Source organism: Vanacampus margaritifer, chromosome 10 (genome assembly GCF_051991255.1).
Source record: "Vanacampus margaritifer isolate UIUO_Vmar chromosome 10, RoL_Vmar_1.0, whole genome shotgun sequence".
In the NCBI taxonomy this organism is placed as follows: Eukaryota; Metazoa; Chordata; class Actinopteri; order Syngnathiformes; family Syngnathidae; genus Vanacampus; species Vanacampus margaritifer.
In genome coordinates, this window is record NC_135441.1 from 26,440,486 (window position 1) to 26,464,964 (window position 24,479).

Genomic DNA, 24,479 nt, shown 5'->3' on the forward strand with positions numbered 1-24,479 from the left:
TGGTTAAAAAAAATGTTTTTAAAAAAGCTAACATAATAAATAGCACCATGACTGATTTGTTGAGTTGTTACTATTAGTTGTATGCAATTAAAGGTTCACCTGGTTCTGCTTCAAAACATGAACAAACAAACGCATTTTGCCCTGATGCTTGACTCGACCACTCGCTTTTCCCGATTTCTTGGCAAACATGCTAATTTCTCCGATTCTTGCCTAACACTACTGACTCTACGCCAATTCCCTTCAAACAAACTTTTCCCAGTCCTGACTAGCACTCTTGCTATTCCCTGATTTTTGTCTAACATACCCTTTTCTGATATTTTAGTAACTCAGACTAAGTATTACAAGAATGAGTAAGAACACATTTTAAACCTGATTTATACTGGTAAACTTGCTATTCCCTGACTCTTGCCTTATATACGTTGACCCTTATTCTTGGCTAGCACAATTGCTAAAAGTCAAAAAAAAAAAAAAGTGTACCCAAATATTTGGCTAACATAATGATTGTCAATAGACTCTTGTCCAAAATATAAATAGTTTTCCATTTCATCGTCAGAAATGATTGTTGTGTTTGGGGATTTTTTTTATTTTTTCATCTGCCTTGAATGTTTGGGATTCTGGCTGAACTTGCCGGATGACATTCTTTTCATAGTTGTGCACAAGACACCTCACACACCCTTTCACAAGCTTACATATCACATCAGTGACGGATGTGTTTGGACGCTGCACTATAGAAAAAAAAATAGAAAAAGAAAACTGCTGTTGTTATTTTTAACCCAATCAATGACGGACGGTTTAACGCGTAGCCGAGCAACAAAATCTTCCCAGAAATTTTGGCAGCTGCTCATGTAGGTAAACACGTCAAGTTTGCAGTCAAAGTTACGACGCACCTGTTGCTCACCTGGTCAGGTAAGACGACTGCAAATGTGTATTTTCTGTCGTTAATGTTATTGGATACAACAACAAAAATGCACAACGATAACCGTGATCATTTCTTCATTTGTACTCATTGCATCCCGCGCGGAAACTTTACACTTCATTCACGCTGTTGTCAGTCGGTTGACTTTTCCGAGGTTATCGTGACAAGAGTATGCGGCACGTGACGGGAAAAATCATCTAATATGTGTGTGTAAAGTACATACACTGAATATGATGTGCATTTGTTTTTCATTAGCACATTACTTTCTATACTGCCTTTTACAATGTGATGTTTTTGTAGTCTAGTTTGACCTCAAGTTTAAATGAATTGTTTGATTTATTTATTTATTTGACCTTGCCCCTTCAGCAAGTTTGAGCTTGCGGTACTAGTAGTATTCAATACACTACTTTTTAGAGCGTTAAGTTGACCAAAGTGCCTACCACGGCGTAAAATGGACAAATGAAATAAAAACAAAGAAAGTGCAATACATGTAAATAGATATACCAGGTAGAGCTACTTGATTATGAAGAAAATATTATTCACGATTATCTTGGTAATAATTGAAATCACGATTAGGACGATCATTAGTTTTTTTGTACACACAAAAAAAATGTAAACGTAAAAAAAATATTTGAAACACTATAATTATGTAAGTTCCTTTTGGACGAAACAAAGTTTATTAAATTAGCTATTCTAAAAATAAAAATAAAAAGTTGCAAATGTATACATTTAAACGTCTCAAACAAATCAAAATTAGCATGAATATTTTGTATATATTTTTTTATGATTATGCTGATTTTGTAATTGTGGAGCATAATAATTGAAATTGTAATTGAATTTCAATTAATTGCACAGTCCTAGTTACCAGGGTTAAGATCCAGATAAAAAAAAAAAAAGGTAAAAACACTCATTGAAAAAAGCAGAAAATAATATAATAATGAAACAATGTTTGTAAAATAATAAGAGAGGCAGAAAGGTGCTTTGAAGTGGCTTTGCCTGGAATCAAACCGAGATGCGGACAATTAAAAGAGATAATTGCGGGATTTCTTATCAGCATTTGTGGTGTGATCTAATTCAGTTTTTGTTTTTGAAGGCCGACTTGATTAACATAGAAAACAACCCCCCCCCCCCCCCCATCTTTAAAAGGAGAGACTGGTGGTCGTGTTTACCAACCAACCAACCAAGATTTTCTTTTATGTCAAATATGTGTCTTGGCTCAAAAAAGGTTGGAAAGCAGTAAAGAACAGAGTATAAGACTGTAAAAAAAAAACAACAACTAATTGTTCACCTGCATACACATGTTTCCTAGCGCGTTTGTCCTCCTTTGTTTTCAGTGCCGTCTGACCCATGGAGGACTGCATGGAGAGTCCGGTGCCGGTCAAGGTCGAGGGCCACTCCCGCAGCGTGATCTTCAGGTACTTCCGGGGCGACATCGGCAGCATGGTGGACGCCCACTTCAGCCGCGCTCTCAGCAAAGACGCCAAGGACGACGCGCCGGCTGTCAAGGCCAAGAAAATGCGCAAAAACATCAAGTTAGGTAAGCCAGCGCAGATAGAAGGCAGCTTTGTAAGGAAACGATGAAGACGTCGTCTCAATTGACTCACAAGTGGACTTTTGGGCCCGTGGATTTGAGCGCTATCCAGTTGTATGAATGACAACAAGCGGGTAGACAAATTAAAGCAGTCATCGAAAGTAAGTCATAATTGTTGTCAGGCAAACCACCCAAACAGGTTTCTAATTGCCAATGGATGCCACGAGTTGGCAGCAAAGCACTACTTTTGTCTACAAGAAGCTCCTCAACTAACGTCAACATAGTTCCACAGCACAAACGTGTCACTAGATTGTGCCAAAACGCTACTTCTGTCGAAATAAAAATGCTCGACTCACCTCAACATAACTAATTGGCTCCAAGATGCCACAAAATGTCGAAAAAAAACACACTACTTTTGTCCAAATGAAGCTTCTCAACTAACTTCCAGGAAGTTCCCTGGCATCAAGATGCCAAAAAAGATGTCACAAAACACTACATTAGTCCAAATGAAGCTCCTCAACTCCATTTGTCCTAGTTCATTGGTACCAAGATCCAACACGATGTTGCCGTAGCACTACCTTTGTCTAAATTAAGCTCCTCAACTAACGTCAACATAGTTCCACAGCACAAACATGTCACTAGATTGTGCCAAAACGCTACTTCTGTCGAAATGAAAATGCTCGACTCACCTCAACATAACTAATTTGCTCCAAGATGCCACAAAATGTAGAAAAACACTACTTTTGTCCAAATGAAGCTTCTCAACTAACTTCCAGGAAGTTCCCTGGCATCAAGATGCCAAAAAAGATGTCACAAAACACTACATTAGTCCAAATGAAGCTCCTCAACTCCATTTGTCCTAGTTCATTGGTACCAAGATCCAACACGATGTTGCCGTAGCACTACCTTTGTCTAAATTAAGCTCCTCAACTAACGTCAACATAGTTCCACAGCGCAAACATGTCACTAGATTGTGCCAAAACGCTACTTCTGTCTAAATGAAAATGCTCGACTCACCTCAACATAACTAATTTGCTCCAAGATGCCACAAAATGTAGAAAAACACTACTTTTGTCCAAATGAAGCTTCTCAATTAACTTCCAGCAAGTTCCCTGGCATCAAGATGCCAAAAAAGATGTCACAAAACACTACATTAGTCTAAATGAAGCTCCTCAACTCAATTTATCCTAGTTCCTTGGTACCAAGATCCAACACGATGTTGCCGTAGCACTACCTTTGTCTAAATTAAGCTACTGAACTCACTTCAACATAGTTTGTTGGCATCAATTTGCCACCAGATGCACAAGCTTTGTCTAAAGTTGGCTCCTCAACTCACTTCAACATAGTTCCTTTGCAAACAAGATGCGAAATAGATGGCAGCAAAGCACTACTTTTATTGCTTTAGCTTGAGCATAGAAAATGGATGGATTTTTTTTTTTTTGCACATATTGACGGATATGCAGTAAGCAACAACAAAAATGCCAAACTGAGAAGCAGCGGGGGTCACCATTTAAACTATTATAGACATTACTTGTGTTGGTTTTGGGGGGTAATAACTTTTGGTCCAGTTAAATGAAATTTCCTGTGGCAGATGCTTACTAAGTAGTTGGGAATACCCGACATAAGGGACTGACGTTAATATGACGACTGCTCGTTGCCCATCAGAGGAGAGCAGCGCCTGCCACGCCAACCTGGCCGAGCCCCCGCCGGTGGCGAGCCGCCACCTGTCCTTCGTCCCCGCCGACGTCCCCGCCGGGCCGTGGCACTCGTTCATCGGCAGGACCGGGGAGACGTCGGGCTTGCCGGCGGCGGAGTATTCGGCGGACGACCTGAGCTTGACGGGGCAGCAGTACGCCTCGTCGCTGCTCAATCTCCTGCACGGCGACCGCGCCGAGATGGTGCCGGGCGTGGCCTCCGGCTCCAAGGCGGAACATCTGGCCAACTGGATGGTGCCTCAAGGATTTAGAGACTCTGTGGAGCCCGCTGGAGGCTTTGAGCCTGGTAAGCCTTCGTATGCAATACAGCATGTGCCGTCAGGCTTTCTTGGAGGCTATCAAACCTTCCAAAATGGACATAATTAGAAGCATCATCCAAGTTAACGCCTTTGATGTCCCTGCTAATAAATGATGGCTACGTTGTTCTTAAACTGGGGTGCAAGCTGTACCTTGGTAGGTGAGCAAAATCATTTGCAATTAATTATGTTGTGTCATTTTTATTAACTCATTCAAACCCAAAAACGTGTAAATACGTTTTTAATACTTTGCCCTTCGCTCCCAAAAACGTACTTATATATTTTTTATTTTTAAACAAAGCTGTCAATTCATTATATGTTCAAAATTAACTTGTTTACTCCCAAAAATACATTCTATTTTAAATATTGCCATGGTCCCAAAAACGTATTATGTTGTTTTTTTGTTGTTGTTTTATGCAAGAGCATACAGAAGGCTTTGATGCAGCTTCTGATATGAAGAGGTGGCTTAAAGCAATGGTAGTTATTTCAAAAAAAAAACAGCCAGTAGGTGGCAGCAGAGGATAAGAGATCAACCAAGGCCATGTTGCAACAAACTCTTTCCCCCCACTGTTATAAAAAGATTTGTGAATAATGATGAAACGTAGCAATATTCTAAAGCTAATTGCTGCAAAATGGAAACGGATAAAAATATACTTTTTTCCTAAAGAAAGAAGAGACTCTAAACTTCCTTTTGGTAGGTGAAATAAATGTTTTTATAGCAATAGAACACAATATTCTGTGGGACTTGCGAAATCAGTCAAAAGCCAGTGAAACAGCCAGGAGCGAAGGGGGTTGCTTCAGTGAAAATGGCTGCAAGTGAATGAGTTAAGCACACTGATGTGTCAATAAAAGAAACATAATAAACAAATTACTTTTTCCTAACTTAGTTCTTGTAGAGAGTAAAAAAACAAATCTTGAAAAAATAAAAACACATTTGTGCTCTTAACTTTACAATGTGTTTAAAAAAAATTATATAAAAAAATAAAAAATAAAAAATTATATATATATATATATATATATATATATATATATATATATATATATATATATATATATAATATTTTGTTATTGTGACTAAAGGGCTTTTTTTCCTCAAAAATAGCCATTTTTTTTATTCTTGTAGCAAAAAATGGTTGATATTAGGAATACGAGGGGGTCCTTGCTTGGGGAAAAAGTTTCCCCTGGACCCAAAAAGTTTACCAATGAATCCTTGTCTTAACATATACAGCCACAAACTCATCTGGAATCAACCAACACTTGTGGTCGACTATCTGAGCACAATCGTCTCCACATGTCACAATTAACAGATGTTTAGACTATAAAATGTGACTTTTCCCCATTTTTGAAACCCTTGAAACAACAACAATGCTGCTTCTTTACGGATTCCCCCCATCCCACTTGTGTCACATTCCCATTTATTATATAATAATAATATATATATATATATATATATATATATATATATATAAAATAATATATGTAATATTTATCTTGCGTCGTGTTTACTGTTCATGAGATTTTTCAATGTGCTCCATGTTCAAGTGTTAACTGTTCACTTTTTTTTAATTCAAATCTGCACGCAAGAAAGCATTGAAATCGCTTTTCAGGATGACCACGGCAAAAACGTGACATCCAATTTGAGCTGTCAAATAGCAGTATTTTTGCTTCTGTTTTAGTTTGTACTGCTTTATCTTGTTTATTTCCTACCTGCAGTAAGGTTGACACCGACAGTTCTTTTTTTTTTGTTTTTTGTTTGCAGTTGGGCAGATAGCTAAGAGCCCTCCAAATGAGAAGCAAAGTGTTTTTGCTTCAAGCTGTTTATTGTCATGTTCCTTCAAAGTACTTTTACTACCGTATCGCTGCCTGACATAAGCCTTATACGACGGAAAACGTTGCTCATGACTCTTTCCCACTTTTTCACAAAGACAGCAATAAGACATACAAACTGAACCTCCAACAATCCTCACAGGCATACACAGTACCGTATATTCTTTCTGCTTTGTGGAAACAATTTTTAACTTTTAGTTTGCATCGTCAGCAATTAGCTGTACCCATGTTAAGCTGTGTAATATGTGCATCTTATAAACCAGTGCAGTTTAAGTTTTTTTTTTTTACTATTATAGTGGATGTGATTTATATCCTGGTGTGTTGAACTGGCCAAATTTTACGGTACATTCCTGCAAAAAAAATGGCCCTATTTATATCAGAAAGCAGGTTCATGTCTAAATAAATATTGTTTTACTGCGATATTTGTGACTTTGAACGTGTATGGCTTTAAAAGACGGAGCCTGGCCTGGTGAGTGATGTGGGTGTCAGTGAATGAGAGTGTAAAGTTGGCTGGCCGTTAAGAGGCTAGCCTGAGGATTTGCTTTGAACTTTATTTGTAATTGAATGATGCAAGTATTTTAATTAATCGGTGCAGCCTTAGTATTGTTGGAAAATTGAGTTTCCTTGGGGGGGGGGGGGGTGCATTGCAAGAGTAACTGGATTTGTATATGCAAGGTTACTAATAAGACGCAATTTCCCTTATTAAAAGCCATTTTACAAGCAAATGGAAGATGTTTTTGTTACCAACTCAATCTTTAATTCAGTTTAAACTGCATAATATTTTTTTCTTTTTTAAATAATAAATAGACTGAAGCTGACTAGGATGTCTTCATGTGTGTGTGTCATCTCCATTAGGACAACTTCCGGACAAGAAAGACTTGTACTGGTCAAGCTGAGTCATCAGAAACTTTTGACGCTCTCTTTGCACTCATTAGCACTAACATGGCTTCCGCACCTTAGCATATGGCGGCAGGAATGAACCAAACCTGTTAAGTGACTTTTGCGGCTGGAAGGAAATGTTTTCTTTTACATCATCATCATCATCAGGATATGAAGCATTACCAGTAACGTGTGCCTCCGGGGTGGTGACATCAATTCAGCGTGCTTGTTTTGTGGTGCAATCTTCTTGGTAGTTTGTACAATAAAACGGCACATCAACCGTAAACTGATACTGTATATATATATATAGCATATATTGGGGGGGGGGGGGTTAACCTTCAATGTGGTAAATCTGTGGTTTTCAAACTAAGAATATGCTGTATTCCTGTGGTACAGTATACAATAGGCAAACACCTTTTCGAATTTTTTTTCTTTGGACTGGATCTTGACAGCCTTTTTCCAGCCACTTACACGCTTGCAGAGTGTGATCCGCTAATTTGTGGAGTTGAATAGATACCAGCTGCTGCTGCATGGAGATCAGTATCTCCATCATCATCACGCTTCACTGAATGGCCACCATTTTATCACCTCCAGCAATGTGTCGGACGGAGATGGGCTTCAAATTGGGCCGTTATTTTGACACTCTTCATGATCAGCTTCCAACCCATTTTCTGCTTGACGGAGGACAAAGAGGAAGCTCATCATAACAGTGGACTGTTCCCCCAAAACTCCCCCGTGAACCCCCCCACCCCCCCTCCTCCCTTTCCCAACTCATCCGGGCTGCTTTCATTGTCGAAACCTTTTTGTGCCTTGTTTGGCTTTGTGAGAAGGATTCTATTTGTAAGGTGTTGTTATAGTTAGCGACTGCCACATTGAACTGATTTACTCCATTTGAGTCGTATTAAAATCAAGGTCGGACTGTATTTTAGCAGTCTTCATCTCATTTCTTGATATAACGTAGCATTCGCCTGCAACATAACCTCCTAAGTCATTTGTGATTTTTTTCGGGGGGAAAAAACACAAAATATCTATCTATCTATCTATCCATCTATCCATCCATCCATCCATCGTCTTTTCTAAAAGGCAATCTTGTAAAAGCACTTCAAGGTAACTTTTAGACTTAAGTGCTTCCTAATTGTATTCCTTTTTCTCCACATAATGCCATGCCACTGAATATACAGTAGTGGCTACGTAGGTATGACGATTATTGCCATTGACATTCAACAATGTCACATGCACGAGTGTCAGTAGGAAGGCTGACGAGCTGAGTGGGTAAAATTCAGCCAATATGCTTAAGAAAACACCTCAGCTCATCTCTCGAATCTCCCGTGAAGAGCCTCAGCATCATCATCTGATTATTTAAGATATTCTGCCGGGATTTCACTTTGACTTTAATAATGCATTTCTTTGCTCACTGTATTGGTCATGCCTTCCAATAGGTCATTTGTGTTTGTCTTGCACTTTACATGCAAAAACTAGCATTGCATTCACTTAAAATCAAATGCATGAGCTTTATGTTAGTCACAACTGTTGTGAATTATATAATATTGTGAACATGTCATTAAATACATGATTTAACCACATTTTTTCATGTCATATTTTTTTTTCTTCTGGATTGGTAATGTCCAGAAAGCAGGGGTAATCTAAAAAAAAATATATAGCAATTAATTTACACAAAGGGGCAAACGAGGACTCAAAATACTCAATTAACAAAGTCCAAAAGAAAGAAACATGACTACAATCATTTGACTAACAACAGCAACACAAAAACCAACAAAGACAAAGAAACCAGGGATTGAAATACCAACAAATTGACAAGACAACGAGGCCCACCTGGACAAGACGGGAATAGTTGGAGGGAGCTGATTGGTTGGCACAAGGAACAGGGCGGACCAGAGCAGGTAGAAACAAAAACCTGAGTAGACAGCACATGAAAACCTCCTGTAAAAATTGCTATTTTTTGACCGTTTTCTAAATGAGTATGCAGGAAATAAGATTTTGACATTTCTTGCCAACGTATACTGCATAAAAGAATACATCATCACATACAGAGGGTATTGTGAGCATAATCACAATGCAACCGGCATCAAAAACATAAAAAAAGGAGAGTAGGCAAACATAAAAGCTCAAATCGGATCTATTGAGGAGAGACTTTAACCTATAAATTCATCTCATGCCGGGATACTTGACCTTACGTAAAAAAGAGATTTCAGGTAGATGCTCCATTGCTTATATCTGAAAATAACAAATTATACCACCATGTTAAGTGGTGAGCACTCCTCATCCTTGCACGTGAGGAATACTGAAACAGCTTGTAGGTCAATGAGGGGGCTCGTGTGGCTATTACAGCCCCCTGACAGCAAGCCAATAATGCTAATTGCGTGGAGAAAAATGCAAACGGCATGGCTTATGCATGTGAATTTCAAATGCAAAATTCTCCCCCTCTTATGCAGTTGCCATTTATACATTGTGGATGCACACAAACCCCCGTGTTGGTGATTACCTTCACAATGTAAATATACGTCAGCCTACCGCTGACGTATGAACCGGTCCATGGCAGAAAAAAGTTTGGGGAACAACCATCCAACTTAATACACTTATGCAATTTAAACGAACGGTCAATAGTTCTTGTGAAACAAAAACAAAAGGCTATTTGTGTGTTTCTATTTGGATTTTTGGGACTTCACATATTATTAATACAAACAAGATAACACTCGCAAATAACGAATAATATAAAGTACTTCTGCAGCGTTGTGTTGATCTCCCTGCATATGCACGTCTGTATTATAGTGAAACTTTTTTTTTATGTCAACTCCAGTTTGACAAATTGTCTTAAAAATCTCATAAGAAAAAGTTAAGCTAAGTAAATACCATTTAATCATTTTTAGAGCAATGAAGCAAAACTGGATCATTTCCCACAGAGGACCTTGATGACCACTCAGGAATCAATGCTCAAGCCGTGTGTGTGCGCGTGTGTGCGCACACGCGCGCGTGTGTGTGTCATATAGCCTACATTATCGGGGTGCATGACTGAAAGTGACACTCGTCTCTTTCACTCTCAAGTGAGAGAGCGTTGAGTTGCACGGACACAGGAGTCCAGGACTCCCACCCACCCACAATGGTGGTCAACATACGCGTCCCCAGCAACTTCAGCACCGTGGACAGCGGACTCCCCCCGGGTGCCACGGACGGGAGCGCGCGCGCACCCGGCGGGACGGACGCTTCCGGCGGCTTGAGTCGCGGCGGCCACACGGCGGTGGCGGTTTGCCTCGGCGTCATCCTGGTGGCGGGGATCGTCAACAACTCACTAACGCTTCTGGTGTTCGCCCGGTTCCGGTGCTTGTGGACGCCCATCAACGTGATTCTGCTCAACATCAGCCTGAGCGACGTCCTGGTGTGCGTGTTCGGAACCCCGCTGAGCTTCGCTGCCAGCCTGCAAGGACGCTGGCTCATCGGGGAGTTCGGGTGCAGGTGGTACGGCTTTGCAAACTCCTTCTTCGGTGAGTTTCCCGTTTAGTACGCGCAACTTTTACCGGGGCCACTTTGGGGAATTCGGATCAAGTTCGGACGCGAGTAAACAATGAAATGCGAGCATGACGTATCCACCGGGTGATTATTGCCTTTTCCCCCATTTATAGCTTTGTTTCATTCATCTATCCACTTCCCCTCTAAAGATTGTTTAACTATTTGTTAAACTTACGTATCGCTTCAAATTAGTGGTTCATTTTTTTTTTTATGTAAAAACAATCATGCACTTCCACAAATCACATATAAGTCCTATTTTGATTTCTCTTAGTAAGCCAATTAAGTCAAACTGAAGCCTAACTAACTAACTAACTAACTAACTAACTAACTAACCAGTAAGCTAGCTAGCAATCTTGCACATCCACAAATCATGTGGAGCAAGAAGTAGTGTTTTCTCGAAATTAGCCAGTTAGTTAAATAGGCTGGTAACTATAACTAACTAACTAACTAGTCAATGTTGGGTAGCTAGTGAAGTTGCGCTTCAAATCACAGTATGACACGTAGCGACAAGTAATGTTTTGATTAGTTATCCAATTAGTTAGCTAAATTACGATTTAACTAGTGAGCTACCTACCAAACAAATCACACTTAGGATTAGTGTTTTCATTGGTGGAAGTGCAAAAGCTAGCTAGCTAACTGACTGAACGACAGCCTAACTATTTTGTTCGTTACCCCATCATTTAACAAAGGCATGTTTCTGTAAGCTAGTGAGTGGCCAGTGCTAGCTAATTCATGGTTAGCACGACAGACCTGCCACCCTTTCCCCAACATAAAGTGTAACAATCAAATTTCACAGACGCTGTTGTCGCCAACCGAGCCAATTTAGATGCCATTGCTACCCAAAACAGCAGCAGCAGCTCCCAACGCATGTGATCAGTCTCTCCTTCTTTTCCAGGGATTGTGTCCCTGGTGTCCTTGTCCGTCCTGTCATACGAGCGCTACACCACGGTGCTGCGTTCCTCCCAAGTGGACATGTCGGACTTCCGGAAGGCCTGGTTGTGCATCGGGGGCTGTTGGCTCTACGCCTTCTTCTGGACAGTGCCTCCGCTGCTGGGTTGGAGCAGCTACGGGCCCGAGGGTCCCGGGACCACGTGTTCGGTCCAGTGGCACCTGCAGTCGCCCGGCAGCATCTCTTACGTGCTGTGCCTCTTCATTTTCTGTCTGCTGCTGCCGCTTCTTCTCATGGTCTACTCTTACGGGCGCATCCTGGTCACCATCAGACGGGTGAGATCAGACACGCTCATTCAAAAGTACTACTGGTTACTGTACTTGAGTAAATTTAGCAGGTATGTGTACTTTGCTTGAGTATTTTTCTGATGCCTTTTTTTGTGACACGTTATAAAAATGGGTATAACTGGGAGAAGAAAAAAATATAGCAATTTTCTTTTGTACTAAAGTATATTTCAGTCTGTACTTCTTTAATTAAGAACAGGGGTTTTGTACGCAATTATTTGTATATATACTTATTTAATAAATACTTATATTGCACATATATATGGCTATTTGATATTAACAGAATATAACTTTAAAGAAATATTTGGCGTATTTATTTTAATCTGTAGACTTGTAGAGTACTTTTCTAGCTCTGTCTCACACTTATCTGCCAGCGCTCTGTTGACAATCTTCAAATCCAACCACGTAACCGTCAGGAAGGAGGGCAATTTCTTCCCTAGGGGGTCTTCCTGCATTTACAAGGTCAACGACCCCCTGTGGTTTGACGGTGACTCATGCGTGACTCCATGCGTCTTTCATAAATCCGGCAGTCACACAAATAAATCCTAATGAAGACTTGCCAATCGGCGCCTCATGCCCCCCCCCAGCTCACAAGCGCCATCAGTGAATCACTCTTGAGGTATTTTTAAGTCGGTTACTATTGGATACCTGCCCTTATGTAAGCGCCTCTATTTTCTAATAGCGTGCTCACCCGGGAAGTCATGAAAGAAGGTGGCGGGGGTCTTGGCAGACTTGATTACTGTACAGCCGGTGGGCTCAGTTTCCTTCGCAGCGAGAGTCCTCAGATCTCAGCCTCGGGCTTTTCTTAGGAACACGGCAATCAGACTGTAGACTTTGCGCTAGGCTCCTTCCTCATGACGGCTTGTTTACTTTTCTTTCGGGCCGGCCACTGAACTGGACACCTCATTAGGTTCACCTGAGATTAAAAGGGAAGTCAAGTTAAACCTTTTCTTTACAATACATTCTTTGCGCCCACACTCAAATATGACAATCTGATTAATATTGCACTTGTGGAAGGTGAACTGAGCAGAAAAAGAGAATTGTTTTTATCAATATCATAAGGTTTATAAATCATATCTCTATCATGAATGTGAGGTTTACTCAGCTGTTCAACGAATATGATCACACTTGATTGAAATGAGCCAAAGTTGGAAATGAATAAGGTGAAGGCGTAATGTGGTACTTGACTCTACCACTAGATGGCACAAAAAGCCACTTGTTGACAAAACAATTGTCACACATGGTAAAAGTGGGAGGAAAAATTGTTTTACAGAAAAATTGCTATGTAATTGAATGCACTGTAATTTAAAACAAGCATTGCTCTGTCTTAAAAAAAAAAAGTATTTTAATCCACTCAAATAATGTAATTGAATTATGTAATTGAATGTAATTGAATGCACTGTAATTTAAAATAAGACATTGCTCTATCTTAAAAAAAAAGTATTTTAATCCACTCAAATAATAAACATGAAGGTGACGGTGTAATGTTGTACTTGACTCTTCGACCACTAGATGGCACAAAAAGCCACTTGTTGACAAAACAATTGTCACACATGGTTAAAGTGGAGGAAAAATTGTTTTACAGAAAAATTGCTATGTAATTGAATGCACTGTAATTTAAAATAAGACATTGCTCTGTCTTAAAAAAAAAAGTATTTTAATCCACTCAAATAATGTAATTGAATTATGTAATTGAATGTAATTGAATGCACTGTAATTTAAAATAAGACATTGCTCTATCTTAAAAAAAAGTATTTTAATCCACTCAAATAATGTAATTGAATTATGTAATTGAATGTAATTGAATGCACTGCAATTTAAAACAAGACATTGCTCTGTCTAAAAAAAAAAAAGTATTTTAATCCACTCAAATAATGAACATGAAGGTGACGGTGTAATGTTGTACTTGACTCTTCGACCACTAGATGGCACAAAAAGCCACTTGTTGACAAAACAATTGTCACACATGGTTAAAGTGGAGGAAAAATTGTTTTACAGAAAAATTGCTATGTAATTGAATGCACTGTAATTTAAAATAAGACATTGCTCTATCTTAAAAAAAAAAGTATTTTAATCCACTCAAATAATGTAATTGAATTATGTAATTGAATGTAATTGAATGCACTGCAATTTAAAACAAGACATTGCTCTGTCTTAAAAAAAAAAGTATTTTAATCCACTCAAATAATAAACATGAAGGTGACGGTGTAATATTGTACTTGACTCTTCGACCACTAGATGGCACAAAAAGCCACTTATTGACAAAATAATTGTCACACATGGTCAAGGTGGAGGAAAAATTGGTTTTACGGTAAAAAAATGCTATGTAAATGAATGCACTGTAATTTGAAGTAAAACATGCTTTATCTTAAAAAATAAAGTATTTTAATGCATTCAAATCATTAATAAACATAAATTTAGGGCTTTAATGGCTTTTTATAGGAAAAAAGGGAATACGTAACCAAATATTTGCCTATTATAATATATATATGTATCCTTATTTATTATAAATGAATTTATTTAAGATAGTCCTTTTAGTTACAAATATGGTAATTGAAAACAAATCAGACTCTTATCTCAAGGCACCACTGACATGATGTTGAAAAAATGCAACTTCTCATACTACTAGATAAAGTGCAATTTCTGCAGAAATTGCGTGGGAATGCTGAAAAGCTAAAAGCTATTAGCTGAATGCATGTGCTTATGAAGTCAATTGAAAGATAATTTATGTGAAAATTACACATTTTTAATTGTAGTTAAATGACAAATGAATAAAAAGAGAACTTGAACTAAAAATCTGTCTAAGGCGGGATTTAATCATTTCAGAGAAATGATCATCCATTTCCTGATATGATAGTCAGTTGGTATCGAACCATTGGAATGTACTAAAATGTGGTCCAAAAAGCTTGAGAATGATCTGCATGATTATTGTACGATCGGTTCTTGTTCCTCAGATGGGGAAGACCAACCCGCTGACGGCGCCGCGTCGAGAGCACCGCATTCTGAGGATGGTGTTGACCTTGGTGTCGTGCTACCTGCTGTGTTGGATGCCGTACGGCGTGGTGGCGCTCGTGACCACCTTCGGCGGCTCGCGGCTGGTCACGCCCTCCACCAGCGTGGTGCCCTCCGTCCTGGCCAAGTTCAGCACCGTCATCAACCCCGTCATCTACGTCTTCTTCAACAACCAGGTGGGAGCGACAGTTTTGATTTTCTTGTATCGCAACGATATCATCGCTAATATTCCGCTTGTGTTTTGTTTGTCCTAGTTTTCTCAATGTCTCATGACCTTCGTGAAGTGCAAAGCGCGGCCGCTGTCGGTCCGAGAGGTGCGGCGTCGCTCGCTCGGCAGCATTACCGACCACGGCCTTGGCGACAGCCGCCGGGCCCTCGTCGTCCGCTACACGCCGCAGCGGCCTGTCAATCTCAGGACTGACGGAAGGTGACCCGGTCCAGTCAGTGGATTGTTTGACATCGGACCTCTACACACGCGCTATGAGGAAGAAAATGGCGTGAGAAGTTGAAAGCGCTCACACGCTGTGCTCAAGAAGAAGTACCGGTATTTGAGAAGAGGAAAAAAAAAGAGACTGGGAAAAGTAGTACTGCTTAAAATTAGTAGAGACTCTGAAAGGAACTCAAAGATGAATTTTTATTGTCATTTACTGTATATACGATACTTATTTTGATAACTATTACCTAAAATAATAAAACTTCTCTGCACACGAAATACGTTTCCTTCTTTTAGTAACCCTTTTCAAGTAGTGATAGACCGATACCGTTTTTTCAAGACCGATACGATACCGATTTTTAGTAGTCAAGGAGACCGATTATCAGTATTTCAAGCCGATATTCATTTACAGCAAAAGAGAAAATATGAGCTTTAAAGTAAAAATAAAAAAATCTTTTAACTCATTCACTCCCATCCATTTTCACTGAAGCAACCTCCTTCGCTCCTGGCTGTATTACTGGATTTGGGCTGATTTTGCAAAGCCCACAGAATAGTGTGTTCTGTTGCTATAAAAGAATGGAACCTACCAAAAGAAAAATGAGTCACTTCTTTCATCAGGGAAAAAAAAAAGTATATTTCTATCTGTTTCCGTTTTGTAGCAATTAACATTAGAATATAGCTAAGTTTCATCATTCTTCACAAATCTGTTGAAAACACTGGGGAAAAGAGCTTGTTTGCAACATGGCCCTGGTTGATCTCTTATACTCTATTGCCACCTGCTGGCCGTTTTTGCAGGCACTCATGGCCAACAATGAGGCGCTCTAAAGAGCCAACAACAGCACTGAGCCCCGGGTCCAGCTATCAGATTTCACCCCATCTAGTGTTTTCTCACACCATGATGTGCGCACACTCACAGCCAACAATGAGGCGCTCTAAAGTTGCTATGCATTTTGGGGCTCGCTAGCTAACGAACTGCATGTTGCAATTGTGGCATTTAACAACGGATAAGAATGACGGCAATTAGTTAAGTGAGGAGTAGCAACTCAAATGTTGACCGTAAGTTTCACGCCACAATTCAGCACAACATAACCATCGGTTTTGCACACGTATCTTGAACTGCACACAGGAAGTCTGCAGCACAGGTTCAAACGCACAACTTTGACTGTTGGACACGACACTGAACATTCACACGCGCTATGAAGCCAACAATGTGAGAAGAAAAACCACTGGAGCGGTTTGAACGCTTCACTTTTCTTTCAACAGTTAGCTTGGTGGTAAGCATCAGGGGTGTCGTGTGGGCCCATGCTCCAATTTCAACGTTTCACAAATGCCACAGTCGCCGCGTGGGCGCCCCAAAAGGAGACAATCGGTCTCGCTAATACGCCGCAATGCGCTAATACTGCCGGCCTCAGCGAGCACTCCTGACCTGGTTCTCATAAGAAAGTTGCACACATAGCAAGGCGCCACATCCCAAGTCAACAGTCGAACCTCCTGAACTCACTTTAGCATAGTTCCTTGACACCAAGATAACCACACGTCAGCAAAGCACTCATTTGGAGCCCAAATCCTCTGATTTCAGCATATCAACAGTAATTGTTCACTTATTTCTGTAGTCCTTCATGAAAAAAGAAAGAAGAAAAAATATCTTCTGTGTTTAATCAAAATAAGACATTTGCAAACATCTGTTTTTACTTTTACCTTTTTTTTTTTATCACTATACAAATAGGGAAATACGAAATAAACAATGACCGGTTAATAAGCAGTAATCGAGTAAAAAAATGCTTTTGTATACATTTGAATGCAAAATTAAAATGAATCCGATTAGTCGAGAGATTAATCGATTCTAAAAATATTCAATAGTGACAGTTACTAATCTTAATGAAGCTCCTCAGCACACCTCAACATAATTCATTAACACCGAAATGCCACACGATGACGGCAAAGCACTATTTTAGTCTTAACGAAACTCCTCAATTCAGTTCAAAATAGTTACACCAAAATGCCATAAGTGGTGACAAAAACTCCCAGATAGAAAAATGCTATTGTTATTTTTTACATTAGAAAATAAAATCAGCATCGTGTTCATTTTGAATAAAAATGCGCCTTTTTAAAAAAATGGCCAAAGCAGCGGCTGACATGGAAACGCTGCTACAGCGCCGCCTCTGTCGTGTCTTTAGGCCACAGCCCTTCAAGGTTAACCCTTTTTGCGAGAGGACGATGCTGCCGAGTTGATTTCTCACCTTGCCAGAGAGGAAATGCAAATGAGAGCAAACCTTTTTTTCCATCAAGAAGAAGAGGAGGGAAAATGACGCTGCAGCGGGCGCTTGGCATATGACAGCGTGAAGCGCACGCGGACGCCACTTTACGCTGGCTCGTCCCCGTTAGAATGATCAACACGTACCACAGCAGCGTGCCGTCGCTCCCGCCTCCGCTGCCCCCGCGCCAGTCTCAGGTGCTCATCCGGCCTCAAGCCTCGTCTGTCGGCCGCAGCAAGACTCTGCTTCGCTCTCTTCTGGGGGTCGCGGTGCTGCATTTGCTGCTCACTGCGGGGGGATTCGCCTTCCTCTACTCCACGGGCAGAACGGTAAAAGATAAATGAATAAGTAGTTGCTTTCAGTTTGGGAAACTTTCACATTTTCAATGTATAGGTTTTCTCACTTAACTCTTTGACTGCCAGACGTTTTCAGAAAAGGGATGCCGTGGGTGCCAGCCGATTTAAGCATTTTGACTGACCTTTTGACTGATCTTTCAAGGTCCACAGAAAATTATGTGTTTGGACTATGGAAACACACATTCTACCAAATGAAAGATTGGACTCTCATCTTTCATCAGAAAAAAAAGTTTGTTTCTACCTTAATCCGTTTTTGAGTAATCAACAATAGAAAATGGTTAGTTTCACCACTGTTTTGAAACAAACGTCTTTTAACGTCTTTGGCACTCCTCCATAGGGTTTTACTAAACGTTATTTAACGTTTTTGGCAGTCAAAGAGTTAACACATTTCAGACTTCAGAATGACTTTTTTTCAGCGTCACATTTAAAGTGATCATGTACGAGTATAAAAAAAAAATTCTCCTTAAGCGGTAATTGCTTTTTTTTTTGTTTTTTTGATGAGCTCAGAAATACTATGGATTTTACATTTACCAACAGAAATACGCGACTGCGAAAGTAAAAGTAATTGCAATAATGTAATTGAATATACACTACACAACCAATCACTTAATTTTACTTCACAGAAACCATTGGCAATTATTACCGCACTACTGGACACTTTATATTGTTTAATGACTATGAATTTTAGTATTTATATTCTAAAGAGGCCTGTTAGCTGAAGGGGACAAATTCAAAGTATATTTTTATTCAGATTCCAAAACTATCCTGTCTAAATATTTCAAGATAACATTAAATTATAATCAGAAAAACAGTCTAGAAATGATGTGGTTAAAAGCATTTTTTGTTTTTTAAAGGACATTTATAAAACTCCTTAAGATATGAACATGTATAAAAATTACTGTATGAAAACGTTATATATACTATATAGAAATTATAAGCAGTTTATAATTAGAAAAGGTCTTGAATTAAAAATAAATAAATTAAGTTTTACTTTTAAGTTCATTAAGTAACAAAATGTGACCAACACGTACTGTATTGCTTTTATATTCATATTTTGAAACGATACTTCATTTAAGTTTTGGAATGTACAGTAATTTGTGGTCTGAAAGCACAGTAAGATATAGCCAGATCAATTCATCAAGTGAAACATTCTTAACCATCCGTAACTCAATTTTAAAGCAAATGTGCCATGCAATGTATTCGTTCAGTGGATAATGTTGACAGCGACACAATTTTTGCATTTCTCGTGCTTTGCCACAAAAACAAATAACATTTCCATCAAAAAAAGAGTGTCTTAGTTAGTATTTTAAATTTAAACTTTTTTTTTTTTTTTGCTTAAGCTATTTCATAAGATTGGAGGTGTGCCTAATTTTGTGACAACTCAATGACCTTTCAAATGTTCTATGTTTCAATCCAACAGGAAAAGCCACCACTATTATCTGAAGGTAGAGTATGTTTCTTTTGTTCTTGTCTAAGATGAGCTAGGCCAGTGTTTCCCAACCTTTTAGTGAGCCATGTCCATAGTAGTTAAAAAATAAAAAATTAAATTTAAAGTGTTGTGTGAATGCTAACAAATGGACACACGGGTTTATTGTACCTTCTGCCATCTAAACATTGAATTGTTCTGCTTGTCATTATACTTCACTGGCTTAAGTAGATTAACATGTTCTGTAGTAACTGAATACCATTTTTACGACCAATATAAATGAAATTGGATCATGCTGATTATTTCTCAAGGCACAGTGGTTGGGAATCACAGAGTTAGCCAAATAAAGCTGGAGATATAATAATATTTGTACTGCAAAAAAAAAAACATGTACTTTATGTTTTGTGTTGGTTGCAGCTACTTTTCAGCAAAGTTCTTCCAGAACGTTGGCCCGCATGATTGTGGCGAAGCGAGCACACTTATCAACATGTAAGCAAAATGACCTTAACCGCTTTCTTTAATTCTTTATTGCGAGGCATAGCTAGCAAACTCAATGTGCTTCACTTAGTAACAAAACATCAAAAATCAAGGACTATTCATTTAAGACATTTAAAAGCAAAGTAAAGAAATCAAAAGTAATTTATTAAGATTATTAAAAGAACAGACAGCGCAAGATTATTATTATTTTTAAATAACGATTGTAAGATCATGTCTTAAAAATGAATGACTGACAACTTCGCTAGCTAAGAGTTAGCTAACGGCTAATTTGTTAAAGCTTGCTATGCTAGCTTACTTGTTGGTAGCTAGCTACGCACCAAAATTGGATTGCTGTTACATTCTTCGTAATCCTAACATATGTTCTTCTAATATTGGACATAAAAGTATTTAGTAAGTTAGAACTTGTTCTCACTGACCGTGTGGAAATACAGGAGGAAAATGGCACTTAGCTTGTCTCTCAAACTGGAGGAGCGAAGGCGGAAGGCGGCGCACTGGAGCTTAATTAATGACATGTGCAGAGTTCAATCAAATATTATCACTTGGTTTGCATACAAAGATACAGATATTAGTAATAACAATTTTTCTTTGTTAGGGAAACTTCATATTCACAAAGCCAACATTTAAAAATTGGCTCCGTGCTTTAAGGTATTTTTGATTGATATTGTTACATAATTGAGTGTCTTACATTTGTAAACAATAAGGAAGGTAAGATTTTGGAAATATATTCAAATTTATTGGTTTAGTTGAAGTTTGTCAATTTTTTTTTTTTTACTTTAGATTACATTTAGGTTTATGATTATGTAACATCGAACTGGAACGTGATTGTTTGTACATATTTTTGTTGTTGTTCTTATTGTTATATTGACAAGCTATGGTACAGAATTGTCAATAAAAAAAGGAGAAAAGGAATTCAGAGGTGGACAATGGTGCTGACTTATCTATCAAAATGGATAAGTGCAAGGCAGAGTTAACCTAACTCTAGGTGAAATAACACCTACTCTGGACGTCATTGAACTCTAAAAATGTTAAAATACAAATTTAACTATGGAATTTAATTTTGGCTGTGCATTTCTAAAAGGTTAAAATTACTATCATTCATGATCAAGCAAAACATTTTTAGGAAGCTGGGACAGGCAACAAAAGTTTTGTTTCTTTTCTCAAGAACATGTATTTTACAGTTCATTGTATGTATTCTTTTTTTTTTGTTGTATTGTACACCCTACAAAAGACTACCTCACAGACCCGTTTGAGGATGCCAATTTGAACAGACCTGCTGATGTCTCCCCCCAGCAGGTTACCTCGAGTGGGACATGAAGCACTCGGTGCGAAGAAACATCAACTACTACCACAACAGCTGGCTGACGGTCCTGCAGCCCGGGGACTACATGGTCTTCTCCAGGGTAACCTTCTCCAAGGCCGACCCGGAAAGGCCGCTGGCCAGCGCCGTCAAGGTGAGGCGCGGCGAGTCGACCGACGAGACGGTGGCCATGCAGGCTTACTGCAACATCGACGCCTCGGGGTCCGGGTCCAAGCCCCAGCTGTGCACCGCCTCCACGGCGGAGGTGATTTCGCTGGAGAGGGGGAATCGGCTCAGCTTGTGGGTGCAGGACCTGTCTCTTGTGGACTACAGCCAGGCGGCCACCAGCTTTGGGATGTACAAACTTTGAAAGTGTGGACAAGAGGACAAGACTTAATTTATTCTATTGGACAGATTTTTCAGGATAGCGCTGAGAATGATTCTTTTGTGGTTATTATTCATTACAGCTGGACTGCTGGACAAGTATTTGTGCTCAAGAACTTATGTGTGATTCTTTTTTTTTTTTTTTAAAGCAAAACTACCGCTCTGGAAAACATTAGAGATCACTGTATAAAAAGTCTACACACCCCATTCAAGTGGCAAGTTTTTCCACCATTAATGTTACAGAAATTCAAAAATTCAACTCAATTACAAAAACACATTTGAATCTTTCTGAGAAAGGTGTCTTTTTTTATTTTTATACTTGTGGTTGCAAAAGTGTGCACACCCTCTAAGAACTGGGAAGTGGATGTGATTTTTTTTTTTATCAACTCAGATGGGAGTCAACACACAGCTGCTGCCGTTTAAAGTGCCTCCAATTAAGCCTGCATGAAGTTTAGGTTTTCTGAACTCCTGTGTGGGGTTAGTATGTTTTCAGGAGAAAAAAACTACGCAAGCCTGGGTCACGTATGCAACAACATTCCTTTTGAGTAACGGTCAAACTTGAGATAATGCTGTACAGTGAACACCACTGCAAGCATAATAATAAATATATCGTAACACTCAAGACAATTGTTTAATTGTTTTGGAACAACTTGATCATATGTGAACAGTTTGGAAAAATTGAAAGTCACATACCGACAGGAAATGTGTGTGTGTATGTGTGTGTGTGCGTGTGTGTGTGGTCTGCTTGCAACACCTTCCATGATGTATGGTAAAGATCAAAAGAGTCACCATTTCCTTTTGTCAAACCAACCACGCTCCCAATATGAAATTTTTAATAAAAGAATGACAACGTAAAGTACAGAGTGCTTATAGAAAAAAATATGCAACAATACAATAATAATAATAATTGCATAGAACCTTTACAAGCAGACTTGGGGTGAGATAATAATTGCCACTGCAGTGAAGTGCTCAGTAAGGCTGCAGATGTTTTAAGCTATAAAAACACGCACGTACACACACACACACACACGCAACAAAATGAAGTATACAGGAAGTAGAGTGCCTGTCACACTTGCCACAGTGCTCTTGAGCAAGACACCCCCCGCCTTGTACCGATTGTATGACGATGATGAAAATTGGGACCTGCGCAGCAAAACGACGCTTTTTTTTTTTTGTTAATAAAATTGTAAATTCTCTCTCCATTATTGCTTTCTTGTACAATATTTGTCATATTATGACAAGCTTTGATTTAAAAACAGCATAATTTTAGTTCCCAAAAAAGCCTTATCGGGAGGCACTTTTAGGCTCAGCTCATAAATCAACGAGACTTTTTGACAATTTGGATGTAAAACATTGACGCCATTTTTGCTTATTTGAGTGTATTTCAAAGAGTGAGACACCACAAATAAATAAATAAAGCATTTAAAAAAAAAAATCCAAACAACAATTAAAATGTAAATAAAAACAATACATATTTTAGAAATGAGAAGCATTATTTTCGTACTCATCAGTTTAAGCATCGGTCTATAAATGTGATTATCTGACTTATTATTTTTAAATATTTACACAAAAACTGCGTGAACGTTCAAAATCAAACATTCATGCAGCTTTTTAACAAAAGAGTCGCACGTAACATTAATGGGGGGGAATTGATATGAATGAAAACTCTATAAATGTCCGGTCCATAGCTTAATTTTTCGATGACCCGACAGCACGACATACAAAAGATGGCAAAGGGGAGAAATAGTTGACATTGTGACAAGGCGCGCACACAAAAACAACGGCGGACCTGATAGCTTCCTGTTCAGACATCAGCATAAAAAAAAATAAAATAGCTTCCTGTTCAGACATCAGCATAAAAAAAAATAAAATAGCTTCCTGTTCAGACATCAGCATAAAAAAAAATAAAAAATTGAAAAAAGAAGCAGAGGCTGCCATGAGCTTTTTTTTCTCCACTTCCTGGTTGAAAACTGTTCACAGTGGCGCTCGGCAAAAGAGGTGACGGGGTGTGAAAACGCGAGTGTGTTGAGACTTTTTTTTTTTTCGAAGGAAAGTGTAGACGCGTGCTCATTTTTCAAGGAGTTTCGTTAAAACGTGCAGTGCTTTGCCAACATTTGGTGTCAAGGGACTATGTTGAAGTGAATTGAGAAGTTCAATTTAGACAAAAATGGTGCTTTGCTGCCATCTTCATGTCAAGGAACTATGTAGACGTGAGTTGAGGTTAGAAAACACTGACAGAGCGCAACCACATGTATTTGCACTGTGATGCAACCAGAGGTGGCAAATCCAGGTCCAGGGAGTAAAAACCCTGCCACAGTTTGGCTAGCTAGCTAGCAAAAGAGCTAAAGCTAGCTAAAGCTAGATAGCTCCCTAGCAGGTAAATGAGCACCCAAGTAGCTCGCTAGCTAGCACCTGGGGCTAAAGCCAAACTGTGGCAGGGTTTTTACTTTCTGGACCTGGATTTGCCACCTCTGAACGCAACTTCTGCAGCTTTGCGGGCAAGAATGTCTGCACCTTGACCTGTCGTCATACAACGAAACACACACATACGTGCACACAAAGCTGGTTCAGTGGCCGCCGCCGCCGCCGCCGCTGTCGTCCCACGTGCAGTCGTTCTTCTGCTTGGCCAGCTTTCGCACCACTCTCTCCAGCTCTTTACGAGACTTCTGCTCCTCCTCCAGAAACTGCTTCATCCATTTGTTTTCCTGTCGCACAGATGACGGATCACATGTCGTATACTTTTAGTCATTTGTCCTTGTCATGGTGTGAAAAAATGGCATGTTGGGAGTAAAAATGTCTTGGAAAAAATATACTGCAAAAAAAAACACCCATTGTACGTATTACATTTCAGAAAAAATATCAATAATGACAATAAAATAAAATGCAAACTATTGAA

At 39.2% G+C, this 24,479-nt stretch overlaps 4 protein-coding genes and 1 long non-coding RNA gene across 8 annotated transcripts in view; 3 read left to right on the forward strand and 2 right to left on the reverse strand.

The window, feature by feature from the left end:
• Positions 1 to 700: 700 nt before the first annotated feature.
• Positions 701 to 8,741, forward strand: vgll1 (vestigial like family member 1). Of its 2 annotated transcripts, XM_077577559.1 has the most exons (4): positions 701 to 906; positions 2,251 to 2,453; positions 4,113 to 4,448; positions 7,141 to 8,741. In XM_077577559.1, exons 2-4 carry the CDS (start codon positions 2,264 to 2,266, stop codon positions 7,179 to 7,181), a joined length of 567 nt encoding a protein of 188 aa, XP_077433685.1. In that variant the 5' UTR covers positions 701 to 906; positions 2,251 to 2,263; the 3' UTR covers positions 7,182 to 8,741. The 2 variants fall into 2 exon arrangements, with proteins under 2 accessions (XP_077433685.1, XP_077433684.1); XM_077577558.1 differs by lacking the exon at positions 7,141 to 8,741 and having other exon boundaries at positions 4,113 to 5,435.
• On the reverse strand, positions 6,457 to 20,493 carry LOC144058911 (uncharacterized). The gene is made up of 5 exons (XR_013295519.1): positions 20,319 to 20,493; positions 17,769 to 17,932; positions 12,614 to 12,838; positions 8,998 to 9,079; positions 6,457 to 7,835 (listed from the first exon to the last, which is right to left on the reverse strand). It is a non-coding gene; the product is annotated as an uncharacterized LOC144058911 (long non-coding RNA).
• tmtops3a (teleost multiple tissue opsin 3a) lies at positions 10,227 to 15,640 on the forward strand. Its single transcript, XM_077577555.1, has 4 exons — positions 10,227 to 10,664; positions 11,585 to 11,913; positions 14,877 to 15,110; positions 15,189 to 15,640. Exons 1-4 carry the CDS (start codon positions 10,283 to 10,285, stop codon positions 15,363 to 15,365), a joined length of 1,122 nt encoding a protein of 373 aa, XP_077433681.1. The 5' UTR covers positions 10,227 to 10,282; the 3' UTR covers positions 15,366 to 15,640.
• cd40lg (CD40 ligand) lies at positions 17,596 to 22,610 on the forward strand. 2 transcript variants are annotated; one of them, XM_077577556.1, is made up of 4 exons: positions 17,596 to 17,951; positions 19,399 to 19,423; positions 19,822 to 19,893; positions 21,193 to 22,610. In XM_077577556.1, the coding sequence occupies exons 1-4, from the start codon at positions 17,754 to 17,756 to the stop codon at positions 21,567 to 21,569; spliced, it is 672 nt and encodes a 223-aa protein (XP_077433682.1). In that variant the 5' UTR covers positions 17,596 to 17,753; the 3' UTR covers positions 21,570 to 22,610. The 2 variants fall into 2 exon arrangements, with proteins under 2 accessions (XP_077433682.1, XP_077433683.1); XM_077577557.1 differs by having other exon boundaries at positions 21,196 to 22,610.
• Positions 22,395 to 24,479, reverse strand: part of arhgef6 (Rac/Cdc42 guanine nucleotide exchange factor (GEF) 6) — a 30,099-nt gene continuing 28,014 nt past the window's right edge. For both annotated transcript variants that reach the window (XM_077577551.1, XM_077577550.1), the window contains one exon: positions 22,395 to 24,288. In XM_077577551.1, coding sequence (XP_077433677.1) covers positions 24,151 to 24,288 — 138 coding nt within the window. In that variant the 3' untranslated portion in view covers positions 22,395 to 24,150. The remainder of the gene's footprint in view (positions 24,289 to 24,479) is intronic.